This window comes from Puma concolor, chromosome A2 (assembly GCF_028749965.1).
Source record: "Puma concolor isolate L17-30 chromosome A2, mPumCon1.1.hap2, whole genome shotgun sequence".
Taxonomy (NCBI): domain Eukaryota; kingdom Metazoa; phylum Chordata; class Mammalia; order Carnivora; family Felidae; genus Puma; species Puma concolor.
The window spans coordinates 12,427,477-12,453,795 of NC_141668.1; the positions used below are offsets into that span (position 1 = coordinate 12,427,477).

A 26,319-nucleotide genomic window follows, 5' to 3' on the forward strand; every position below is an offset into this window, starting at 1 on the left:
AGCAGTGAAAGCAGCAGCGCTCAACCTGGTGCCCCCTCAGGTGGGGCACACCTTGGTGGGGGGGGGGGGGGGTGGTCCCTACAGGACGGGGGTGGACTGGAAACCCAGAGCTGGGACGCTGCAGCCCTAGGCCATGTCGGGGCTTTGCACAGGACACCTGGGATATGGGGCAGGGGCTGGTGTGGAAGGAGAGGCTGAACATCAGAAGATAACTGAAGGGGGGCAGGGCAGGTGGAGGGCAGGGTGGTCTCAGTGTGGATGGTCCTCTAATGGGGAAGGAACGGACTCGCCGGTGCCCACTCAGGTCTGGGCTCTGGCAGTGTGGCACTTCCGGCAGAGCACGTGGCCATCCAGGGGAAAGCAGCCGTTGTCATCCGCCTCAATGGACAGTGGCTTCCCGCAGTCCTGGAAGGAAGAGTCCGCTGTTGGGAAGGCCCCGGTGCACCGCCCCCCGCCGACACCTCCGCCTTTAAATTAGGAAGACCAAATGCCCCATGCCTTGGCTGATGCCCAGCGTCACTGCCTGTGTCCCCAGTCACGCCAACCCCTAAGCCCTATCCTCACTTCTTCTACTGCCCATTTTCACTCTTGTCCCTAGGCCTCTCCTGCCCAAGGCGAGCAGTGGGAAGAGCTGTTCCCAAGGCCTCCACCCAATAAAAGATGTGGGGCCTCTCCCACCTGCCTCAACTCCCCTCACTTCCTCCTTTAGCCTCACCAAGCACATCCCCCCTCCCCAAAATAGCGAAGCCCCACATCCTTTCCTCCCACTGGCCACCCCCTTTCTTGGTTTATCTGAAATACAGCAGAAGCTCAGTGAAACCCCACAGAAACCCCTCCCTGCGTCGTGGGCAGTGACGGGAGCATCTGGGTGGCAGGTGTGGGCACCGCGCCCCGTCAAAACTGCAACTGCAACCTCCAGGCTGGCACTGCCCACCAACCACCTGGTAGCGAGCAGTGTCCCACCACCTCCCAGCCCTGGGGGCCGGCCAACCTCACACTTGTAGCACTTCATGTGGAAGTTCTTATCCAGAGCGACCACTCGCACGGTCTCCTCGCGGCCAGGCTCAGGCATGATGGGCCCTTCGCAGACCGAGCACCTGGGGGCGTACTGCCTGGAGGGGCCGAGAGCGGGGCAGGAGTCAGCACGGGGCAAGGGGTACCCAGGGCTGCCCGTGAAAGCGCAGGGGAGGGAGACGGCGGTTACGTGGCAACAGGGCAGACTTAGCCCATTTTGCGCCACACAAAGTCCTGAGACGAGCCACCTTATCTGGCCCTTGTCAAGGGGGTTTCCCACCTTTCCCCTCACCCACTCCAGGAAACTCTGCCACTGGGTCTTGACTCCGTCTGTCATCCACACTGCAGTCAGAGGCATCCTTCTCCAGCCCCCATCCCTGGACCCTTGACCCTAGCCTTCGGCCACGCAGGTGTCTCTCTGCCAGACCACTGGGGTGTATGGAGGGAGGGATGTGAAGTTCTGGACGCCTAAGGTGGAATTCTTAACACACACCTCAGACACACCGTCAGAGGTGGGAGTCGGATTCTGCAGCTTCCCTGCACCACCCTTGAGCTATGGGATTCTGCCACTGGCCTCAGAAAGTAACCACCTTGTAAACACTGTTTCTAGGGAAAAACCAGAGTCCCAAAAAGGTGGTTTCCGAAAGAACTTTTAGAACCCAGCCCGTGTGAAATGAAGTCATTCCAGCACACATTGTTGAACGCAAGACCGCACCCACGAGAAGCCTCAGCGAGCCAAAGGCCAGAGGGCACTTGCCAGCAGCCAAGACTTGCTACCAAGGTCTGAGGCCACTGGACAGCTAAATCCAGATGAACTGGTCTCTGCTGTCTACACACAGGATGTGGGGCCAGAAACGAAGGCCAGGGGCTGGGGGCTGTCTCAGAATCAGGAGGCAACCCAGCTCCCAGACGACCGTGGCTGGCAGCCAGAGAAGAGCCCAGAAGACAGGAGGTGGGTCCTCACTTGTGGTAGTCAGGTACACAGTGGGGCCGGTTGGCCTGATCCACAATGAAGGAGGTGCCCTCCAGCGGGCAGGAGCAGACCACACAGGTGAAGCACTGCGGGTGGTAGGCTTTGCCGGTGGCCCTCAGCATGCGGTCAGTGATGGGCTGCCCGCAGGTGTTGCACTTCTCCAGGGTGTCCTAAGGAGGTAGCAGCAGGACATCGGCAAGGAACTGGCACCCAAAAGGCAGCTGCCGAGGTGCGTCGGCCCCAAGTCCCCACCCGGCCCTTGACTGAGCCCCGCGGCGGCGTGCCCCTCGGCCCAGCCCTGACTCACGGTATAGCAGCCCTCACAGTAGGGCGCCCCCTCCAGGCTGTAGAACTGCTGTCCCTGCAGCTGCTGCTCACACTGGTGGCAGGTAAAGCAGGTGATGTGGAACAACTGCCCCAGAGCCCGAACTGCAGGCTGCGTGCGTGCCAGGGGCTGATGACACCGGCCACAGGACTCTGGAGAGGCCAGAGAAAACAGAAGTCAATAGGAGGAAGGAGCGGGGCAAGGGATTGGAGGCTCTGGCAGCGGGAGGCGGAGCCCAGGAGCCTGCGGGGCAGCGGCGGGAGGCCCCGAGGGAGGCCGTGAGCTCACCGTTGACAGCCACGTTCTGCCTCTGAGGGTGCTCCATGTCCTGCATCAGCTGCTGGGTCAGCTGCTCCAGCTCCTCCACCTCCTTCAGAGTCAGAGGTCCCGGGGCCCCAGGGGAGCGGACCTGAAACCCCAACACTCTCTTCATCCTCTCTGGAGTCATCTTCCTCCAAGAACTCTCCCCAGCCAGCTTGGCCACTTTCTTCCAATGAGGACTGACTCCCCGCGCATTTCCCAGACGCTCACGTTGGACTCTGAAAGCTCCTCCTTCTCCCTCCCTGACCCCCAGCACCACGCAAATAAGGGGAAGGGGATGAACCTTCCACCCACTTTGCCCACCCCCCACCCCCCACCACCCGGGCAGTCACGGACAGGCCAGAACAACTGAGCGGACAGAGGCCACACACACAGCAGCTGAGGTCACCGAAGCAGCCAACACACCCGGCCACGCGTCAACTCCACAGAGCATGCGCAGACATGGCCCCCCACGGAAGAGGTCGGCACGTGATGGCGTGTGCACCCGTGTGCACACACACCTACCCGGCCCGCCTGCTCTGAGCGGCCCCTGTCAGCGTGCGGATACAACACAGGCGGGAATCACAGGTTAAACCCCCAGGGCTGTCGTTGGGAGCCCAGCCCACAGCTCCCCAAGCGGCCTCCCCAGCAGGCCTCAGAGAAGGACCATTCCCTCCACCCGCCTCCCCTTTCTATTAAGAGGGTCCTGGGAGAGCTGCGGACTGGGGGCGGGGGGCACTGCCAGGAACCCCGAGCAGTCCCAGGGGGAGCTGCCGCAGGGGCTACCAGTGCTTCCACGAGGCTCCCACAGAAACATGGGGCTGGTTTCCCAGGACTGCGGCCCCCGCAGAATGGAATGTCCTACCTGCCGCCTGCCAATAATGCCTCGGTTCCTGTAACACTGGAACCCCAAAGCCTCCGAGCTACCTCCTCCCACAGCCACCTTCCCCCCGGCCCCGGCTCCATCGTGCTCACACCCGTGTGCATCCAGAGCTCCAGGCGTTTTCCACATAGAGCGTCCCCTGTAAGCCCCTTCCCACAATGTGAGCTCCACCCCTCCCTCTCCCAATCTTCCCTTCCTGGCGTCTTGGGGACAGAGGAAGGGCCCTTGCTCTCTGGTACCACTTAGACGCCTGTCCCGCTCTCTGGAAGTAGGAACCATTCATGGACATCAGCTCCCCGCGGGTATGCACAACCCTTCAAGACACACTCAGTCCAGCCACAGTTTCCTCTCTGCCTGCCACAGCTTCAACACCCGTGGCCCTCGGCCCTCTAGCTCTCAACTTCAGTGGCTCCAAACGTGCTTCCAGCTCAGGTACCTTCCACCACGGAACACTTCGAAATTGCCACTCACTGGTCAAGCTCATCTTACGCCATGATCCTAGGCTTGACCTCCCAATGATTACCTTCCGCCCTCCTTCCCCATTCACACCAACCGAATGAGCCGATCAGAAAGGCTCCTCTGCTTCCCAGCCCACCCCCTGCATCTTACGCATCGAAGCATCGAAACTTTCTGGCTCGCCTCCCCACCCGGTCTGCTCCCTTAACCATTCATTTCTACAAGGCCACCCTCAACCACCATCTCTTGTTCATCTGGCTCCATCTCAACCCTGGGTCATGCCACTGCCTGCTTCCTGCTTCTGACTCCAAGCTGCAGGAAGTAGGTGGAGGGCTCCCTGAACACTGCAGAGTGGGTTCTCCAAACACTGCAGTGCCCTCTGCGCCCTCCAGCCTCAGCCCGGCTGTCTGGTATTTGGCTCCTGCGGATTCCCAGTCGCCTTCCCCACAGCAGCTGTTCCAAACCTTTCCATCTCCTCGAGCCCCCAACTGCGTCCTCCCCTCGCTCCCCGCTCACCGATGACCTCACCTCCTACATGACCGAGAAGACGGAAGCCAGCCAGCTCCAGCTCCCTCCTCTCCCAGAAAACCCTGTGGCCACACTGCCCATGCTCTCTGGGGGCGGGGGTGACCCCGTGTTTCCCTCCAGGACTCCATCCTAGCAGCAGCCCCTGCTCTCAGGCATCATAAACCCCTCTTTCATCAGCTTCTTCCCTCTGCTTTTCTCCCTCTCTTTCTCTCTCACGCATACACACACACACACACACACACACACACACAAACACACACACACACGCACACCCTCCCCACCACAGGGCACCAACAGGCCACCCCACAGCCATCTAGGACTTCTGAATAGTCAAATCTCTGGGCTCAGTCCTCGCCCGCACCACTGAAGAACTCCTCAGCCATCACACTCTCTTCCAACGAGACCCCACTCTACCTGGAGCCCCTCTTCCGCCTGCCCCCCTCCCTCGTGGTCAACCTGAGCATCACCTGAGGTTCCTCCCAGGCCCTCAGCTCCTCCTGCTCGGCATCCCCTGGGCCCCTCGGCAGCCCGTGCCACGCCTGGGGCACCACACACTACACCATGTACACCCACACCTCAAGTCTGCCGCCCCCACCTGACACCCAGGCCTCCATTTCTAACTGAATGACAGTCCCAGCTGAGGCCAAGCCCTCCTGGAACTGTTGCTCAACAGGCTGACAGCTGGACCCCTCCCCTTCCGTCCGAACCATTTCCCCTTCTGGACTTCTCTATTCGGTCAGCAATACTGTCATTCCCCAACACACCCCTCCTCTTCCAAAGGCTTATCAGCTACCAAGCCTGGAGGCTCTTCCTTTTTAACAGCTCTCCTATCTTGACATTTTTCATAACACTACAGTTGCCCAGGAATGAACTCTCCCTCACTTTGCTGACCTCCTACCTCCAGCCTGCACCTCTGCCAAAAAACTTTTCCCAAAGCTTCCAAAAGCATGGCTGGGCTGTCGGCTGTTGCCAGCCCTCCAGCCCGGCCATGCAACTCCTCAGAACCCATTCGTGACTCTCCAGGACGGACATGCTCCCTTGGTGTGCTATTTTATTATTTCCTCCTCCCTCCAGCCAGCCCCTCCCTCCCTCGGTACAGCTCTGCAATACTCCCACAGGAACCGACTACTGTGTGTTCTCCAAACACCCTGGCATGCTTGTGCCCTTGAGTCTTGCTCATGCTCTTCCTGCCCAAATGCCCTTCCTGCTCTTCTCCAACCTCAAGTCCCACCAGCCTTCAAGGCACACAGGTGCGATGACGCCTTTCCTAACCCACAGGCCCCCATGTTGACGCCTGTCCGGAGCTCTGAAACACCAGGTTCTGCAAAACTCACTGGCATTTAGTATCTCTTCCTCCACTGTGTCTGCACACAAACACACACACCCACGCCGTCAGTTAACTTGATGGCTGGTAGGACTAGATGACCCTCAGGGGCCCTTCTACTCAGACCTCAATCCCCCCAACCACAAGGCAGAAATGGTCAGACAGGAATAACTTTTCTATTTTGAGCATTCAAGAGCTAGATACAGACCCCAGCACTTTCTACTTCGAGTGAGCTCACTTAATCTTCACAAAACTGTTGTGTGGGGTGTTATGGTAAAGGTGGGGAAACTGAGGCGGAAAGTTCACCTAACTTGCCTAGGGTCTTGTGAGCCGGGAATTCTATCCCAGGCCCATCTGACTCCCTCAGACTTAACCTCTGAGATCTCTTCCCTCCAGAGCACAGAGCACAGAGCCTGGCACCCAGCAGATACTGGCTCAGCCAGTGTTTACTGCCCCTGTGACTCTTATCACCAGATGGGCCCTGGGGCCGGCCGTGAGGGTGGCTCAGAGGAGCAGAGAGATGTACTCAAGAATCTAAGAAGGGGGAAGAAGCAAGGTCAAACTGGTGATGATCTCATCCCTCCCTTTAACATTCTAGGGGGCAGGGTGCAAGGGAGGGTCCACCAAATCCTTCCCTTGATTCACAGCCTATTGTGCTCCCCCAAAGCCCAGTCAGGCCCCACCCAGACCCAGACCCTGCCAGGCCCTCCTCAGAAGAGCTTTCTCTTACCACTGACCCGCTTGGCCAACTTCAGAGGCTCAAAACTCCTATCCCACCATGCTGCCCACCTCACTGGGACCACCTTCGCCCTCATTCTCTGGCCCCCTGGTCTCAGCCTGGCCTCCCCACCCTCCCTCACCTGATTTTGGCTTTGCGCTGGTGGGGCCACTGGATGCTGCTTCTCCTGCACTCGGGGCTTCTCCTTCTGCTGAGCATAGGTGAAGCTGGGGGACTGAGGGGAGCCTGTGCTACTGGAAGAGGGAGCTTCAGGGGACCCCAACTTCTGATTAGGCTGTGACCCAGGTCCACCTGGGGCTCCAGGGCTGAACTTGGAAGCCACAGGAGTAAACTTGGAAGTCACTGGAGAAAACTTTGGGGCAGGAGATGGGGCTGGGGGTCCTCGAGGCTGGGTGTTCACGAAAGGCATAGGCTGGGGCTGGGCCTGGGCCTGGGGCTGGGGCTGGGGCTGGGGCTGCGGCTGCACGTGAAGCTGGACCTGAGGCTTGACCTGGGGCTGCACGTGGAACTGGGTCTGGCTCAGAGGCTGAGCCTGAGCCTGGGGCAGAGGCTGGGAGCTAGAAGGGGACTTCCAAGGAGGCAGGGGTGCTGTGCCCCCAGTTGCAGGCTTAGTATTGGACTTGGGAATGTATGGAGTAGCGACTGGTGGGGGTACATATCCAGATGACACCTGCACAGGTAGCGGGAGAGGAGAGAAGCTCAGTTAGAGGAGCAGGCCTGCCCTCCTCCTCCCCTCCCCCCACCTTCCCCCTCTCCAGTCCCTTACCCGGGCTTTGAAGGGATCATTCCTGGTCATGTCATCCAGCAGTGAGGACAGAGAGTCGATCTCCAAATCAATACTGCTCACCTTCTCCCTGGGCTGGAGAGTCCGGGGTCTGAGCACCCATCCCAGGTCTGCGTTCCCACCCCACCCCAATCAGGCCAGAGATGCAGGCGAGATCAGAGGTAAGGACTCTCCTCTGCTCCCTTTGGGGGTGTCCCAGTGTAGCCGCCCTTCCCAAGCTTCCATACCTGTGGGGGGGGAGGTATGGCGGCCTCAGGCCCTCCCTCCTCCTCCAGTGGAGGCGGTGGGGAAGGGAAGATCTCCTCCTCCAGAGGCGCAGGGGGAAACGGTTCCTCGATAGGGGGAGGGGGAGGTGGGAAGGCACCTCCCAGAGCGCCCTCCGAGTCGTCGCCATCCCCAAGGATGGGAGGGGGTGGCGGGGGAAAGTCTGAGGTAGGAAGACCAGAGAAGACAGGAGAGAGGACAGTCAGCGGGGCCCCCTCTACCCCTTCCCCAAGTTACCCTCCTTCCACAGCTCTAACCCCTAACCCACGACCTCTCGCCGCCCCCGCCCCCCCCCCCCCTTCGCCGGAGAGCGTGTGGGAAGCAAAGGAAGACGCAGGACGCCCTGGGAGCACGGGGTCAGTAAAGGCGGGGGCTCGACCCAGGAGTGATGCAGCTCCCGTTACACTTGGGAAAACGGACCCAGAGGGGAAGATTCGTGCCCCACATTCCCGCCTCCCACCCCCCAGGCGGGGGACTTGGAACGGTCCCAGGAGCCCTGGCTCCCAGCCATGAGCTCCGCGATGAGGTAAGAACATCTGCTCGGGACAGGCTAGCTGCGCCCAGCCCCCTTCGCCGCAACCTTTCCAGACACCCCCAAACTCCCGACACCGCTGTCCCCGGCCCGGCGCCCGCCGGGGTCCAGCCCCCAAGCCCAGCCGCATACCTTCCGCGGGCGGCGGGGGGATCTCGCCCACCCGGCCCATCTGCGCGCGCTGGGCCCCGGAGGCCGGGGGAGGCTCGCTATCCCCGGGCCGGAAAGGATTCACTTTGGGCTTTGGGGCCACCACCGGGCCGAACTTCTTCTGCGGGGCGTAAAAAGCCGGAGCGGAGACCGACACGGAGATCGCGGGAGGCGGGCGGGGGGCCGCCATAGCCGGGCCGGGCTGCTGGGGGCGGGCGGCCAGGTTACGCGTCGCGCGACCCGGGCAGACGACCCCTCGCCGGCCCGGCTCCCCCCCACCCCGCCCCCCGCGCGCGGCGCCCGCGCCCCCGCCCTTCCCCGTGCGCGTCCGCCGGGCGGCTCCCCGCGCCTCACCGCGGGCCGGAGCGTGCGCGCCGCGTCTCGGGTGGCCGCCTCGCAGCCGGGTCCGCGGACTCTGCGTCCGGGTCCCGAGCAGCCTCCAGCCTGGCGGGGAGGGACGCAGGGAAGAGGGAGGGAAGGAGGGGGCGGGGAGAGAGCGGCGCTCAGACCATACAAGGAGCGGCCCGGAGAGGGGGCGGGGAGAGGCGGGGAGGGCGGACCCGGCAGGAAACTCCCCCAGGAAGGGGCCCGGCTCTTGCCCTGAGGCCGGAGGCTCAGCCGAAGTCCTCCCGCCCCCGCTCTGCCGCCCCCGCCGCCCCGGCCCGGCTCAGACCTCCCCTCCCCAGGCACAGGCCTCTGATGTCATTTCCTGACTCGCCCCCCCACCCCCACCCCGCTACCCGCCCGACCCGCGGGTGCCCGAGATCTGACTCACTATCCCCACTCCCGGCGGAGCCGGCGGAGGTCCGACGGGTGCCCCAGAGGCGGTGAAGCAGCCCCACTGCGCCTCCGCCGCGGCCCAGCCCCCTCCTCTCCCGGCCTTGCTGCTACCTGCCCCCGCCACCTCCCGGGGCTCCTCCCTCCCCCTTACCCCACCCCCCCCCCCCCCCCCCCCCCCCGCCCCGCGCCCAGCCTCGTCCCCGGTCCCCTCCGGCTCAGCCCGGACTGGCAGGACTGGGTGGAAACGGGATCCGGGGTGGACGGGGATGGTGAGTGGGGGTTCTCCCTGCCCACGCCCCCCAGGCCTTTCTGTGACCTGGAGGCGGGGTGTGAGCGCCAACCTCCTGGGTCCTCGGAGGATCCTAACTTTAAATCCTGGGCAGCCGCCTAAGGCTTCTAGGAATTCCCATCACCCGCGCCCCCGCCTGCCGATCAGTTAAGCTTCACGGGAGGGAGAGACCCGGAACGGAGGTGGGGGGCGGGGTGGAGGCGAGGGCGGCCGGCGGACGGACGCGGACCGTACGACGGTGCCCACCGTGACCCGCCCATCTGAGAATCTTTGCGCGGCGGGGCAGCCCCGGGGCAAACGGAGCCTGCGTTCGGTGGAGCCCCCCACTGGTCCGACCGGATTCCTCCGCCCTGGACTCCGTGCCCCTGGCTATGCCAAAGGGAAAGACCTAGGCTCTTTTTACCTTTAATTGAACGTGGAAATTTACCAAATTGCCGCTTGAATTCCAACACACTCACTACCTGCAAAGTATGGAGACCTATGACATTTCAGCCTGTAAGGCCACTATATCTACCCGCGGGTGCTTCCTTTTCTCTCTTGCTGTGCTGCCAGCCTTCTCTGCCATCTAAGGCAGTCAGTGCCCTTGGGCACACCATACTCAGTATTTATCTCCAGTTCTTGGCCCTACAAATGAGCTATCCCCTGCTGTCAGCCAGCCTCTGGGCTATGCTCTAGAAACCAGCCAGACGCAGTCCTCACATTTACCATGAGAAAACAGGCAAGGAGCTTAGGAGATGGGGCCAGGTCAGACCCGGTAAGCTGCAGGGTCTAGACTAGAGCTGGGTATCTTGAGGGCTGTAATGTGAGACTTCATATTCCCCTACACCCTGGTGTCAGATAAAGCAACCCTGGATACAAGAGAGCAGAGTGAGGTCAGGGTTCAGAGACCCAGCCTGAGTGCCCAAAATAAGTGAAAAGTGTCTTCATTCTCTGCTTCATTTTCTATGTAAAAGAGTGATGATATTTAGTCCACCTCCCTTATTGCATCGTATGGAAAAATAAATAAAACTTTTTATCTGAAAGTACCATATAATGCTTGGTGCTATTACTCAAGTCCCAGTTCTGCCCAGAAGGGAAATTCTGAAGGGTTCATCAAAAAAGACTGGTTTCCCCTTCAGGGTTGGCAGGCAGACCTCTCAGGGGCCTTGGAATATGCAAAGCCCTGCTCCTTCCTTCAACTTTATTAAATGACTAATTCTACCTAAGACTACAATTTCATCTTCTCAGACCCCACTGATCTTTTCTTTTCTCTGGCATCTTACTGTCTTTGTCACCGGCATTTCTTACGGCCACAAGCATGTGTGGCCGTGTATGATATTAAGCATGCAGTGCAGACCTTTTCTGACAGGTAGGAGCTGGTCCTGGGCCTGTCCCTATGAAGATCAGCTAGAAATTTGATACTGGATTTCCTGTCCATGTTGGAGATTGTGTCTTGGGCTTTACAGACCAAAAGTCTCATTGCCAACCCTTCAAAATAGAGTTGACCCTTCAGCATTGGTTTGAACTATGCAGGTCTATTTATATGCTTTTTTTTTTTTTTTTTTTTTTTTTTTTTTTTTTTTTTTTAGAAATACAGTACTGTAAATGTATTTTTCTCTTCCTTAAGATTAAATGAACATTTTCTTTTGTCTAGCTTACTTTGTTGTAAGAATACAGTATATAATACATATAGCATACCAAATATGTGTTAATGGGCTGTGTGTGTTACCGGTAAGGCTTCCAGACAACGATAATCTATTAATAAAGTCTGGGGAAGTCAAAAGTTATAAGCAGATTTTTGACTGCACAGAGGTTGGGGCCCCTAACCTCCAGGTTGTTCAAGGGTCAACCATATACCCACTTGGGGAAGAAAGTTAGGAAGATGGTTTCCAGATAGCATCGCAAAAGTAAAAGCCATCTACCCTCTAAATGTCTCCTTGAGGAATGTGCATGAGCAAAATATAGTACGTTTAATTGTTAGGCAGCTGAACCTATTTATATATCAAGAATAGAAGAGTGCGTAGGCAGGCTTAGTTTTACTGACAACTAATAGCATTTGGGATGCAGAACATTAAACCTACGAGTTTTAAGCCAGCTTTTCTAAATACAAGTAGAAACACTTCAGAGCATCCCAGAAGGACACACTCACTAGGCCAGGATGTCTGAAGCGTAACTGCAGGGTCGATGCTATCAAAATGCACACAGTGAACAGGAGAAGCCCTAATGACTCTTTTAAATTTTTATTTATTTATTTTGAGAGAGAGCACAGCAGGAAGGGACAGAGAGAGAGGGAGACAGAGAATCTGAACTGGGCTCTGTGCTGACAGCAGAGAGCCAAAGTAGGCTCAAACTCACAAACTGCAAGATCATGACCGGAGCTGAAGCTGGGTGCTTAACCGAGTGAGCCACCCAGGCGCCCCTTAGGGATTTTCTTAAGTAAGCAATTCTAATTGGCTTTTTCAGGTAGTATGTATGTGTAAAGTGTAGCAAGTAAGTAGATGTTCCCACCCGATCATTTCCAACTGCTTGGGGCCAGGCAAGAGAGAGGAGGTGAGAAAATAGACAGGGACCTTTGCTACCTAAAACATCTCTACACACCTCCAAGGATTTATATTCACCAGGTCTCGGAAAATTTGCTTCAAGGGCACACAACATAAACCAAGAAGTTAGAGGCAATCAAACAAGGGATGCTGTCATGAGGTTCTTTCCGGATGCTGGCCGCAGATGGACAGAGGGTCAACAGTGTGCCTGGCGTGGCACTGGGCACTGTGGCAGCAGCAGGGACACAACCACCATAACAACCACCACCAATAATAATAGCTCACTTGGATAAAACTCAGTATGTGGAGCTAGGCACAAAACTAAGCCCTTTAAACATATCACCCCTGAGGCGCCTGGATGGCTCAGTGGGTTAAGCGTCCGACTTCGGCTCAGGTCATGATCTCATGGTTTGTGAGTTCAAGCCCCAGTCGGGCTCTGTGCTGACAGCTCAGAGCCTGGAGCCAGCTTCACATTCTGTGTCTCCCTCTCTCTCTGCCCCTCCCCTGCTCATGTTCTGTCTCTCTCTGTCTCTCAATAATAAATGTTAAACATATCACCCCATTTTATCCTCACAATAAACCCATGAGGAATGTACATTATTACCCCATTTTTCAGTTAAGGAAGTTGAAGCCAACTGGATGTTGGATTTTGTTGACTTTCAAAACTCAAAAAAAAAGTTGCAATGCAAATACTTTATTATCTGAAGACACTCCTGCCCTCCACTTACACCCTTGCATCTATCATTTCTTCCCTTTAAGAGCCCCAGTCTGGTGCATCAAACACCCTCTGCAGGCCAGCCGCCAACTCCATCCCTCACCTTAAGTACTGGGGCCACTGTTTTCTTTTCCATCACATGGTGCCATCAAATCCTAGCTGTCTGTCCATCTGCATGTGTGTATATACACATGTTTTGTATATGTAACACTCACACACACACACTACATCTACATTCTTCTGGAGATCATATATGAAATTATATGTATTTCATATGTAAGCATACTTTTGTATAATAGAACATTTCCAGGAGATTAAGCATCCAGCTCTTTTCTTAAGTGTTTTTTAAAAATATTTTTTAATGTTTATTTTTGAGAAAGACAGAGACAGAACATGAGCAGGGGAGGGGCAGAGAGAGAGGGAGACACAGAATCTGAAGCAGACTCCAGGCTCTCAGTTGTCAGCACAGAGTCTGACATGGGGCTCGACCTCAGGAGCCGTGAGATCATGGCCTGAGCCACCCAGGCGCCCCTATTTATTTATTTTTGAGAGAGAGAGAGAGAGAGAGAGAGATCAAGTAGGGGAGGGGCAGAGAGTGGGAGACAGAATCCCAAGCATGCTCTATCCTTACTGTCAGCACGGAACCTGAGGCAGGGCTCAAACTCACAAACCATGAGATCATGACCTGAGCCTAAGTGAGATGCTTAACTGACTGAGCCACCCTGGCGCCCCTTAAGCCTCATCCTGCCAGGTCCAAAGCAGCAGCGAGCAGAGCCTGCAGAGGGCATCCAGGGAGCAGAGGTCAGAGGAGCAGGAGGGAGGCAGGGCTCCATACATCCCAAGGTCTAAGCCAGATGGGCCCCCAACAGCACAGCGAGCATCAGCAAGGCAGAAATGCGCGGTGGTTGTGGGGGCAGAGTAAGCAGATGGTCAGATGGCGAGGAGTCAGCAGCCGAGAGAACTGGGAAGGGCAGACAGGAAAGGAGACCCAGGGCTCCAACAGCAGCACAGGCGGGTTGCTGGCACCAAGGCAGCTCCTAGTGGAGCGTCTGCTGCCTTCCTTCTCCCTGAACCCAGGAAAGCCAAAATCGGAGACAGTCTGGCCTCGAAGATTGAGCCTTCGTCACTGTACCTTGCAGATTAAGTGACTGTAGGGAGTAAACATTTCAGGGGCCAGGGGGGTGAACTATAGAGAGAGAACCTAGCTGCTCCAGACAAGAAGCACGATGTTTCTCTGGTGGTTCCCACCGCCCCTGCCCCCTTTAATAAGATGGGCCTAATAAGAAAAACCGTACCAGGCCACACCGACAAAGGGAGCACGAGCTCTGAGCTCCGAAGCAAAGCCACAGGGCGTGCTGGCGCTTCCTGGGGCGCCTTCTCCCGCTGGGCTTGTCGCTATTTACCTGCCCATCCAGAGCCACACTGAACACGGCAGATGGACACTCAGTCTCGGAAAGAGGGGATCCGCCCAGAACCCTGAGGTCTTCCTGTGGAGACCTCTCCACCTGCTGGAGCTAGCCGAGAGACAAGTCTTCGTACCCAAGTGTGAGATGCTACCAGAGGACTCGCCTAGGCTATAAGCAATCTAGCCAATTCCAGCAAAGGCGTCCGTATCCTCTGTGGCAGCAGGGCGTAGGAGGCCTAGCCAGTGCCTGCCACCAACCCAGGGCGATGAACACACTTACTGACTGCAGCTGAGTTCAGAGCCGTGGAAATCTCATACTAGATCAGAAAGGCCCTGTGTTTAAGGGCTTTTGAATCATGTTGAATCATTCATTCATCCATTTAACAAACATTTATTGAGTAGCTACTATGTGCAGGACTTTGTTAGGTGCTGGGGATATAATACTGAGCAGTAACAGACATGATGCCAGCCCTTATGAAGGGGCCACGTCCTTGGGTACTCTACTAGGGGAGATAAATACCCATCAAATAACCATAAATGCAAAACTGCAGGTAAAGGGAAAGATATGTGATGCCCAAAGGAGATGTGATCTGGTGGGGGAGCTTAAGAAAGGGATGGCCAAGCTGAGATCTGAAAGAGAAGTAGGAGTTAATGAGGTGAAGCGGAGGGAGAAGGCATTCTGTGCAGAGGTAGTAGCAAGTGCAAAGCCCTTGATGGCTATTGGTCACGTGAGAAGAGGGAGGGCAGGCGTGGGGGACCACTGAGGGTGAGGCAGAGGCGTGACCTGGGAGAGCTGGAGGTTGGTGGGGGGGGGGGGAGGTGGTTGGGAAGATTGGGGGGTGAGGGGGTGCAGAAATGCAGACCATATTTTGTCCTGAGAGCAGTGGGGAGCCACTGCAGGGTTTCAGGTTGAAAAGAATGCATGAAAAGGTGGGAATGTTGAAAATCTCACTGTAGGGGCAATGTGGAGAATAACACAAGAGCACAGGTGTGGACAGACTCATGCACGAGGAAGAGGCTTGTGGAGACGGATGAAAGTGGACAGACTGAGGGCTGTTCAGGCATGAAATCATCCGCAGAACCTAGGGATGGTTTGCATTTGATGGGGGGGAGGGGGGCGGGGGCAGGGCGGGTGTTGAGGAGAAAGAGTCATGGACGCAGCCCAGCTTCTGGCTGGTACCTACCCAGAGTGTGGTGCTCAGGGCTGTGAGGTGCAGGTCTGGGAGTGAGGCTGCGTGCTTTGCTTTGGACTTGCCAAGAATGAGAGGGAGTACGGTGGGCAGTGGGCCATCCCGACCGGGAGCAGAGGGCAGAGAACTCTGAGTACCCACATTTACAAGTCGTCTGCCTCCAACTAGTAATCTGAAGCTGTTACTGGCTGAAAAAAATCACCTAGCGAGTAGTTGAGAGGGCCTAGGCTGGGTTTTGATGCATTACAGCACTTGTGGGGCAGGGGGACAGGGAGGCGCGCTTTCCCAGGAAGGAAGCCCCACCCCCGGCCCCCTCCGCCCCTCCAATAGGAGTGAAGAAAGACCCCCTCCTCCCCTGCGCTTCCTACACTCAGCACCTGGCCTCCATTTGCTCTGGTTGCTTAAGCCCCTTCACCCCATATGTCAGTCACGGCAGGAAGCCCCAGATGCCCAGCTCCCCCCACATTTTGCTCCTCTGCCCACCTCCCGAAACCAGAACTCACAGACTCTGCCAGCAAATGTGCCTGTTCTTCCCGCAACTCTCCCCACCTGCTCTAACCTGGATCCCCTCTGAGGACACACCTCCCTTTGCAGCCCTGTCAGGTGGCAGCAAAATGTGTCCCCCTGGACTTCTTACCAGGAGCCCTGGATGCGGCACGGATATCCCTTTTGATCCCCGTTACTACTTCCACACTATTCTCCTTCCCTCCTCCCTAAAGTCCCAGCTTTGAATATCCTGTCTTCAAACTACACCACCTACTGCCCTCTGAGAGGCACAGCCGGCTATTGCCCTGGGCCATTCATCCTCATTTCTCAAACACTGTTCTGTCCTAGCTCACTGGCACTTTCTCCAAAACAACTTTGCCAGTAAGTCTTGGTCATTTCAACATCACAAACATGAACTTCTCTCTTTGCTCTGCCTTGACCACTATTCCCATGGTAATACCCTAAACCAATACTGACCAACAGAAATGTGATGTGAGCCATATATTTAATTTAAAAAGAAACTAGGGGCGCCTGGGTGGCTCAGTCGGTTGAGTATCTGACTTTGGCTCAGGTCATGATCTCGCAGTCTGTGAGTTCGAGCCCCGCGTCGGGCTCTGTGCTGACAGCTCAGAGCCTGGAGCCTGCTTCAGATTCTGTGCCTCCCTCTCTCTCTGCCCCTTCCCTGCTCATGCTCTGTCTCTGTCTCAGAAATAAATAAAAACATTTAAAAAAAAGAAAAGAAAAGAAAAGAGCACCTGTGTGGCTCAGTCAGTTAAGCATCCGACATCAGCTCCGGTCATGATCTCAAGGTTTCTGAGTTCAAACCCCCCATTGGGCTCTGTCAGCACAGAGCCTGCTTTGGATCCTCTGTCTCCCTCTCCCCTGCTTGTGCTCTTGCTCGTTCACTCTCTCTCAAAAATAAGTAAATATTTTTTAAAAATTTAAAAAGAAACTGGGGCGCCTGGGTGGCTCAGTAGGTTGAGCATCTGATTTTGGCTCAGGTGATGATCTCACAGTTTGTGAGTTTGAGCCCCATGTCGGGTTCTGTGCTGACAGCTCAGAGCCTGGAGCCTGGTTCAGATTCTGTGTCTCCCTCTCTCTCTGCCCCTCCCCTGGTTGCACTCTGTCTCTGTCTCTCAAAAATAAATAAATGTTAAAAAACCAAAAAGTATGATGCTCAGGTCTCACCCCAGACACATTCAAGCAGAATCTCTGAGGGTAGAGCCTGGGCAGCAGTATTAAAAAAGAAAGGAAGGAAGGAAGGAAGGAAGGAAGGAAGGAAGGAAGGAAGGAAGGAAGGAAGGAAGGAAGGAAGGGAGGGAGGGAGAAAGAAAAGAAGAAACAGGTGACAGTAATTTCAATAATAGATTTAATGTAGCATATCCAAAGATTATCATTTCAACATGTAACCAACATTTTAAAATTAATAAAATATTTTTACACTCTTTTTTAATTGTTTTGTTACTAAGTCTTGGGGATTTGGCATGCATTTTACCCTTACAGCATATCTGGACTCAGATGAGGCCCATTTCAGTGCTCAGTGGCCACAGGTCACTAATGACTGCTGACTGTGCAGGGGACAAGCCAGCTCTAGAAAACCATGTGGCAGCCCTTTGCAATAACTGCTTAAAGCAACCCTTTCTCCCACCAGCTCCTTCTATCTTTCCAGTTTACTCCCTTCTTTTACCTTAACAATCCTTGGACCCACCGGGAACTACAGTTTATGTCAGCTTTTCTCTTTACCTCCCCCTGCATCGTGCCCTCCCTACCCAGTTGATTTTTTTTTTTTAATATGAAATTTATTGTCAAGTTGGTTTCCATGCAACACCCAGTGCTCATCCCAACAGGTACCCTCAATACCCATCACCCACCCACCCCTCCCTTCCACCCCCCATAAACCCTCAGTTTGTTCTCAGTTTTTAGGAGTCTCCTATGTTTTGGCTCCCTCCCTCTCTAACCATTTTTTTTCCTTCCCCTCCCCCATGGTCTTCTGTTAAGTTTCTCAGGATCCACATAGGAGTGAAAACATATGGAATCTGTCCTTCTCTGTATGACTTATTTCACTTAGCATCACACTCTCCACTTCCATCCACGTTGCTACAAAAGGCCATATTTCATTCTTTCTCATCGCCATGTAGTACTCCATTGTGTATATAAACCACAATTTCTTTATCCATTCGTCAGTTGATGGACATTTAGGCTCTTTCCATAATTTAGCTATTGTTGAGAGTGCTGCTATAAACAATGGGGTACAAGTGCCTCTATGCATCAGTACTCCTGTATCCCTTGCCTCCCTACCCAGTTTAAAAGCCTTGGGGGGCACCTGGGTGCTTCAGTCAGTTAAGCATCTGACTTCAGCTCAGGTCATGATCTCATGGCTTTTGAGTTTGAGTCCCACATCGGGCTCTGTGCTCACAGCTCAGAGCCTGGGGCCTGCTTCGGATTCTTCGGGCTCTCTCTCTCTCTCTCTCTCTCTCTGCCCCTCCTGCTCACACTCTATCTCTCTCTGTCTCTCAAAAATAAGCATTTAAATAAATAAATAAATAAATAAATAAATAAATAAATAAATAAATAAATAAAAGCCTTGGGCAATCATGAGAGCTAGTCCCTTGCACCTGCCCTCAACTCCCATGTCCCTCCCTCTCACTTTGTGGTACTCACTGGGCAAAACCCAAACCTGGCTTCCACCCAGCTCTACCAAACGCACCCCTGCAGCCGGGCAGCTCAGGAGGGCTGGAGGGAAGCACACAGCCCTTCTGACCAGTCTCATTTTGAAGTTCATGACAAGCCTTTAGGTGCCACTCAGTAATTCTACTTCCCGGTAAGCATAGCAATTTCTCTTGCCCGTTCACTTCCCACTCTTTTGAAAGACTTCTAGATCTTCCCTCTCTTCAACTTCTTCCCCATCCACACCCATAGCTGATGACCTTGCATCCTTGCTTCCTGTTGTACTGAGAAAACTGAAGAAATTGAAAAGATCTTGCCCAGGCTCCCCTGACATCCACCCTCCCACCTGAGTCTGCTTTGCTGCACTCTGCTTTCCTCCCCCTTACTAAAGTGGACTCCCCACAGTCATTTTTATTTTATTTTTTAACATTAAAGAAAATTTATTTTAGAGAGTGCATATGCATGTGCATGAGAGCTGGGAAGGGGAGGGGCAGAGAGAGAGAGAGAGAGAAAGAGAGAATTAAGCAGGCTCGGTACTCGGTGTGGAGCCCAATCCAGTGTCCCTGGGATCATGATCTTCCCTGAAATCAAGAGTCAGATGCTCAACTGCTCAACCGACTGAGCCACCCAGGCACCCCACCCATAGTCATTTTTAAATGTTTATTTAGGGGTGCCTGGGTGGCTCAGTCAGTTGAGCATCCAACTTTGGCTCAGGTCATGATCTCACAGTTCACCAGTTCGAGCCCCGCATCAGGTCCTGTGCTGACAGCTCAGAGCTTGGGTCTGCTTCCGATTCTATGTCTCCCTCTCTCTCTGCCCCTCCCCTGCTCACACTGTCTCTCTCTCTCTCTTTCTCTCTCTCAAGATAAATAAACATTAAAAAAATTTTTTTTTTAATTTTTTTTTAACTTTTATTTATTTTTGAGACAGAGAGAGACAGAGCATGAACGGGGGAGGAGCAGAGAGAGAGGGAGACACAGAATCTGAAACAGGCTCCAGGCTCTGAGCTGTCAGCACAGAGCCCGACGCAGGGCTCGAACTCACGGACCGTGAGATCATGACCTGAGCCGAAGTCGGACGCCCAACCGACCAAGCCACCCAGGGGCCCCTATACATTAAAAAATTTAAAAAAAATAAACGTTTATTTATTTGTGAGAGAGAGAGTGCAGGGGAGGTGCAGAAAGAGAGGGAGACAGAGGATCTGAAGTGGGCTCCATGCTGACAGCTGAGAGCCCAACATGGGCTTGAACTCACTGGATCATGACCTGAATGGAATCTGACACTTAACCCACTGAGGCCCCCAGGCACACCCCCCCAACAGTCATTTTTCAGCTGCCATCACCACTCTTGCCCTAGATTCTATTCATTCTCACCTGCCCTAGGATTGTTGCTCTCACAATTAATGCACTCCCTTGAATTTCAGTTTTTTCCTCTCTACTAGATGATTATCATCAGTATACAGCTAGGCCCCAACTTAAAAATTAACCCCATTTCCCCCTCCAGCTACCACTCCATTTCTCTGCTCATTTTTGCAGCAAAATGTCTTCTCTATACTTGATAGCCCTAATTCCTCTTCTCCCATTTTCTCTTAACTTGCTCCAACCATCTTTGACCCCCACCACTTAACTGACAGTACGTTTGTCAAGATCAGCAATGACCTCCCTATTGCCAAAGTCAATTACTTTTGACACACCAGCTATATTTGATTCAGCTGTTTACTCTCTTCTGCATGAAACATCTGCTGCTTCTCTGCACACCACAGTCTCTTTTCCCCCAACCCCACTGGTCCATACTTCTCATTCTCCTCTGGCTCCACCTTATCTGCTCAGCCTCTAAGTGCTGGGAAGGAGTCCTTGCATCTCTTATCCTCCACCTACCACTCTTCTGGCTGACCATACCCAGTCTGAAGCCTTTAAATGGATCCCTATGCTAATGATCGTCAAATTTGTACCTGTATCTCGGATCTTTTCTATGGCCCAACAACACACACATCTAGCCTCTTACTCTTAATTACCACTTGATCATCTAGTGGACATTTCAAACTAAATATGTCCAAAGCTTAATTCCTACTCTTTCCCCCCCAAACTTGTTCTACCCATAATCTTCCTCATTCAGCTGATAAAAACTCCATTCTTTGGTTCAGGCCAAAAATTTTGGAGATATCTCTGACATCTCTCTTTCTTTGGCACTCAAAATCCATCGAATCCTGCGCACTCTGGCTTCAAAATATTTCCAGAGGGGCGCCTGGGTGGCTCAGTCAGTTGAGCATCTGACTTCAGCTCAGGTCATGATCTCACACTCCGTGAGTTCGAGCCCCACGTTGGACTCTGTGCTGACAGCTCGGAGCCTGAAGCCTGCTTCAGATTCTGTGTCTCCCTCTCTCTGACCCTCCCCAACTTGTGCTCTGTCTCAAAAATAAATAAAAACATTAAAAAAAAATTAAAAAAAAAAACATTTCCAGAATCTGCCCACTTCTTGCCATCTCTACCACTACCCTCTTGTTCACAGCCCCCATCATCTCCCCGATTTACTGCAATATCTTGCCTCCCTACACTCTACTCTAAATATAACTGCCACTGTTATCCCTTCATCTGATTTCACATCATGTTACTCTAATCAAAACTCTCCTTTCTTCTTTCACTCGGAATGAAAGCCAGAGTACAAGGCTCTGCCCAAATGAGTCCCACATACTCTCTGAGCTCATGTCCTATGACTCATTCTGCTCCAACCACATTGGCCTCCTTGCTATCCCTCCAAAATGCAAGTCACATTCCCACCTCAGAGCCTTGCACCTGCTGTCCCCCTGCTTGGAAGGCTCTTCCCCAGACATCTGCATGGATCACTCTATTTTCTCCATATCTTCCTCAAATACCACCTTCTCAGTGAGGCCATCCCTGATCACCCGATTTAAAACCGCATCACCAGGGTACCTGGGGGGCTCAGTCAGTTAAGCGTCCGACCCTTGGTTTCGGCTCAGGTCATGATCTCACAGTTCATGAGTTCAAGCCCCATGTCAGGCTCCTCTCTGTCCTTGGGAGCTTGCTTGGGATTCTCTCTCTCTGCCCCTCACCTCTCTCTCTCTGTTGCTCAAAATAAATAAACAGACTTAAAAAAAAAAAAAAACTACATGGGGCGCCTGGGTGGCGCAGTCGGTTAAGCGTCCGACTTCAGCCAGGTCACGATCTCGCAGTCCGTGAGTTCGAGCCCCGCGTCAGGCTCTGGGCTGATGGCTCAGAGCCTGGAGCCTGTTTCTGATTCTGTGTCTCCCTCTCTCTCTGCCCCTCCCCCGTTCACGCTCTGTCTCTCTCTGTCCCAAAAATAAATAAACGTTGAAAAAAAAAAAACTACATACACCAATGCCCTTTATTCATTATCCTCCTTTCTTCCATTTTTCTTTAAAGCACTTAATGACCTTAAATGTATTATGGGGCGCCTGGGTGGCTCAGTCGGTTAAGCGTCCGACTTCAGCTCAGGTCACGATCTCACGGTCCGTGAGTTCGAGCCCCGCGTCGCGCTCTGGAGCCTGCTTCCGATTCTGTGTCTCCCTCTCTCTCTGCTCCTCCCCCGTTCATGCTCTGTCTCTCTCTGTCTCAAAAATAAATAAACTTTAAAAAAAAATTTAAAAAAAATGTATTATATAGGTAGGTCCTGGGCTTCAACACCAAAAGAAATGTATATTACTCATTTCACTTCTCTATTGCTAACTCCTCCTCACTACTTCTCACTAGACAGTAAGCCCCATGAAGGTATGAGTTTTGGCCCCTAGCACCTAGAATAGTACTGACATATAGATGCTCAATAAATACTTGTAATATGGAATGAATGAATGAATGAATGAATGAATGAAATGAATTGGCAAAGAAAGAAGGCAGAGAAGGAGCAGCCAGAAAGGCAGGAGGAAAACCAGGAAAGAATGTTCAGGGACAAGGGAGTGGTCAACTGTGGAATGCTCCCGATATGTCAGGTTAGTATTAGAAATGCACACGATCTGCCGGAGGATATAGGAGCCCGCCGCGTGAGCTGTTTCGGTGAAGACGCCACCCTGGAGTGGGGTGAGGAGTGGGCAGAAGCAGGGAAATGAGGGTGAGTATTAGCAGCTCTTCCGAGCCCTCTGGCTGTGAAGGAAACTGGAGATATGGGGAGTGAAAGACCAAGAGGCAAATTCCAGCTCCCACTTTAGAATGCAGAACTTGCTCCCGTCTCCTCCCTCAACTCGATTCTCCACTGTCAGTAATAAAGTCCAACCTCCATTACCACCCGCTGCCACAGCGCATGTATATATATGTATATGTATATATATATATATTTATACGTGTGTGTGTGTATATATATGTATATATGTATATATATGTATATACATATATGTATGTATATATGTATATATATACACACACACACTGGTGCATATATACATATACATATATATGTATGTATGCACAAGTCAGTTTGAAAGGAAATGTTGCAAAACGTGCATAGTGTAAATAACAGGTGATGGCTTTGGTTTCTTCTTTCTGCTTGTGTGTATTTAAAAATTTTTTTTCTAGGTGCTCCTGTCTGGCTCAGTCTGTAGAGCGTGCAACCCTTAATCTCAGGGCTCTGAGTTCAAACCCCACGTTGGGTGTGGAGCCTACTGACAATAATAACTTTTTTCTAAAACGAGTACATATTGCTTGAGAAAAACATGTCTGCACCACCCAGAATTCAAAACCTTCCATCTCTTTTGGACTTTCCCATCCAGGTGGGTCCACTGCCCATTGGCAGGACAATCATGATTGATTCGGTCAGTAAACAGGCCTCACCTTCCCCACCACCCAGGAGAGTGAAGCCTTGTCCCCATCAGCTTATCACCACAAAAAAACCCTAACCAAACAATGACCTGCACATAGACACAAAGATTACACACCCATTACACACCCAGAAGAAAGCTCTGGAACTCCTAAGTTAGAACAATGTTCTTTTTTTAAATTATTATTATTGTGTTAAGAACACTTAGCATGAAATCTACACTTTCAGAACAATGTTCATTTTACCCAGAAGGAGCTGATCAGTCTACGTGAGCCAAAGGAGTATGGGATCTGAGCATATTTCAGCAGAGTTCGGCGTTACACACATTTTACACAATAAAATCAGAAAAATAATCCAATGTAGGTTTAGGGTAGCATCATGGGATAGGGCAAAGAATGCTAGAAGAGAGATGGAGAACGTGAGTTTTGGTTTCAGTTGTCACTTTTTAGCCATAGGACTGTGAAGATCTGAGCAATGAATCCTCCTTGTCTGTGAAACTATAGCAACAGACTTGATGTCTACGGTCTTGTCCAGTTCCAACACTCACAGCCCTGTATTTAATGCCCTGTATATCCACTGCTCTCCCACTGTCAGGAAGACACCTCTGCTGTCTTCTCTGGATCTGGCCGGCTTGCTTATAGAAGAAGACAGCAGACTGGGAAGGGTGGAGTCCTGGAGCTACACTGACCCGTTACGTATTAAACACACACCACTTAAGATCCAGGACCAGTTGCAGGAAAGAAGACAAGATTCCAGGCAGTTAGACATTGCAGCAAAACCAAGAAAGCATCTGCAAGGGGAATTCATGCTGAGATTGCAGGACATCCCAAGAGCGAGGGAAGGCAAGGGGGTTGGGAACCCAGAATGGGGGTATGTTCAGGAATCCGAAAGGGGGGCTGTCAACTGTCAGCTGGCAGGTAGTAATGGAGGGTCAGCCACAAGGCTCGTAATTCAGAGGCAAGACCAGGGGAGTAAGCACAGGAAAGCATCTCGCCTGGGGGATCTGGGCATTAAGGGGGTGCCAGCAGGGAGCAGGTGAGAGGGCTCCACAGGCATGATGTGACAGGGCTGCTCCTCTCCCCTGAGTTAGTGCATACTGGCCAGACAGCTATCGACAATGTGATGCTCGGAGCAGAACCTTCCAGTTCCCAATTCTCACTGATTCTCCCGGAGGGAGGGGCACCACATTGGCACGTAGGCTGGAGGAAGTGACTGTCTGGAGTTACCTACCTGATTCTTCCCTTTCTGTCAGTGGCTCTGGGATGTGTAAGTGCTGAGCACTTGCTTGATGTCTGAAGGTCCCGTCTGGTCTGGCTCTCTTACGATTGATAAACTCCATTTTTTTATTGCTTACCTGGCCCCTGACGCATGCTTGCCCAAACTCCAGGCCTGCTTCCTTGGTTCTGGCATCCTGCCTGGTCCGCTGCTGGCTGTGACCTGGACATGATGAGAATGATACCCCCGAGGCCCTTAAATTTACTTGGGGCCTGACTTGGAAGCTGTAGTAGAGCCCTGACATCGTTCTGGGCCCTCTGGATGAAACCTTCCCTTCTATGAGGGAGGTAGGATCCCACTGGCCTAGAACCTCTGGCCTGGCCTTTCTCATCGGAATGTTTGGTGGGAACCCCCAACCCTGAAGGGATTCTCTTTCAGCCTTTCCCACAGAGCTGCTTCTCAAAGAGAAGACAGGGCAGATGCATGGCCTTGATATCTTAATGTGGTTTGGGTACTCTCTTCTGCCGAATGGATCCACAGGATCCTTAAAATGTGGATTCAGTGATGCTGACCTGCCCATGCAGGAGACTTTGCCCCATACTGGGAAGCTGCACCATGGTTGGGGGGGGGGGTGGGGAGGGCGCTAACACTCCCCAGCTACCAAGCTTCCTTGTCTCACTACGTTGGAGTGAGCTCACCTTACGTAGAGTTGTAAAGTTCTTCGAAGTTTCAAACGTCATCTGAAAGTCAAACCAGCAATGACCCATGCTGGTCTAAAAGGGTTTATCTTCCTCAATGTCCAGGAGATCAGAGATTGGTCAAATGGGGCCTTTTGGCCTCCACCACCAACAAGGAAGCCAGAGAAGTTCTGCTGTGGAACGCGTCAGCCTGTATAAGTTGCGGCCCTGACAGGAGCCGCCTCTCTTCTGAGGGCAAACACGCGGAGGAGGTGGCCGCCTCCTACTCCATGGAAATACAATCTGCACACTGCCAACACCCCTGCCCATCCGTGACTTAGCTCTGGGTCTGCACCTGTGTGTCAGGAACCTAACCCCCAAGTTCCATTCTTTGTCTTTGTTCCCTGAGGATTAAGTCAATTACTCCCATTAAAAAGAATACCCACCTCCATCACTGCCCTGCCTCAGCGTCTTCTGATTTTCACCCAGATGCCCGTGCTGTTCCCAAGTACACCGTCACCAAATGACCTACCGCAGCACGTTCCCCAAGTTCTCCAGGATCTGCAGGCCTACTTCTGGCGCCTTCAGCGAACACGGCCTCCTGTGAGCCACTAAGGGCTGCCACGAAGCTGACTACACGTGGGGGCGGCCTAAGTCACCTGCTGTCACCCTGAGATAGAGACTTTGATACGAAACACCGGCATTGATACATAGGAACTGAGACTCACCAGTCATCAGTGCCTCAGGACAGCATCAAAGACCCATGGTAGTGGCTGTAAGTGTCCCTGAAGAAAGATCCTTGCCTTTTCATTTCAAAACGTAGGAATGTAGACAGATTTGGCCCTCTCTTCAGCTTACGGCCCCACCTTCAAAAAAGAAAGACAAGACTGAAGGAATGTGTATCAGATAAAACCCTGAACCAAGTAACTCTAGTTATTTTAAAAAACAGAGGAGTGAACACATAAATAAAGCTCTCTCCCACCGCATCCAGGATGAATTTTCTATTTGAGGGGCTGAGTTTATGCTCTAGCTTCTTCTCTTTCCAGCTGGGTAATTTTGGGGAAAAGAAAGCTAATAGGCCTCTAAGCCCAGATTTCTCTCTCTCTCTTTAATGTTTATTTACTTCTAACAGAGAGAGAGTGAACAGGGAAGGGGCATAGAGAGAGGTTCTGAAGCACAGAGCCTGACACAGGGCTCGAACTCACAAGCGGTGAGATCATGACCTGAGCCGAAGTCGGACGCTTAACCAACCAAGCCACGCAGGCGCCCCATCTAAGCCCAGATTTCTCAACTGCAACACAAATATAATGATTTCCTTC

At 53.1% G+C, this 26,319-nt stretch overlaps 1 protein-coding gene and 2 long non-coding RNA genes across 4 annotated transcripts; 1 reads left to right on the plus strand and 2 right to left on the minus strand.

Moving 5' to 3' along the window:
• Positions 1-60: 60 nt before the first annotated feature.
• On the minus strand, positions 61-8,716 carry ZYX (zyxin). 2 transcript variants are annotated; one of them, XM_086687906.1, is made up of 10 exons: positions 8,627-8,716; positions 8,255-8,474; positions 7,554-7,753; positions 7,309-7,401; positions 6,664-7,212; positions 2,601-2,721; positions 2,295-2,464; positions 1,979-2,157; positions 992-1,112; positions 61-405 (listed from the first exon to the last, which is right to left on the minus strand). In XM_086687906.1, exons 2-10 carry the CDS (start codon positions 8,460-8,462, stop codon positions 301-303), a joined length of 1,746 nt encoding a protein of 581 aa, XP_086544032.1. In that variant the 5' UTR covers positions 8,463-8,474; positions 8,627-8,716; the 3' UTR covers positions 61-300. The 2 variants fall into 2 exon arrangements, with proteins under 2 accessions (XP_086544032.1, XP_086544042.1); XM_086687916.1 differs by having other exon boundaries at positions 8,255-8,477; positions 8,627-8,694.
• LOC147582990 (uncharacterized) lies at positions 7,391-25,740 on the plus strand. The gene is made up of 3 exons (XR_015244281.1): positions 7,391-7,487; positions 7,824-8,116; positions 25,127-25,740. It is a non-coding gene; the product is annotated as an uncharacterized LOC147582990 (long non-coding RNA).
• LOC147582991 (uncharacterized) lies at positions 23,265-25,837 on the minus strand. The gene is made up of 2 exons (XR_015244286.1): positions 25,729-25,837; positions 23,265-24,545 (listed from the first exon to the last, which is right to left on the minus strand). It is a non-coding gene; the product is annotated as an uncharacterized LOC147582991 (long non-coding RNA).
• Positions 25,838-26,319: the final 482 nt, after the last annotated feature.

Bases quoted from the DNA above. Each gene is read 5' to 3' on its own strand.
- ZYX (XM_086687906.1), bottom strand. From the start codon at position 8,462: ATGGCGGCCCCCCGCCCGCCTCCCGCGATCTCCGTGTCGGTCTCCGCT. The intron at 7,402-7,553 runs GTATGGAAGCTT...CGGACTCTCCAG, and splicing joins CCATACCTCCCCCCCCACAG to CCCAGGGAGAAGGTGAGCAG. The intron at 2,722-6,663 runs GTGAGGGAGGGT...TTGGGGTTTCAG, and splicing joins CAGCGCAAAGCCAAAATCAG to GTCCGCTCCCCTGGGGCCCC.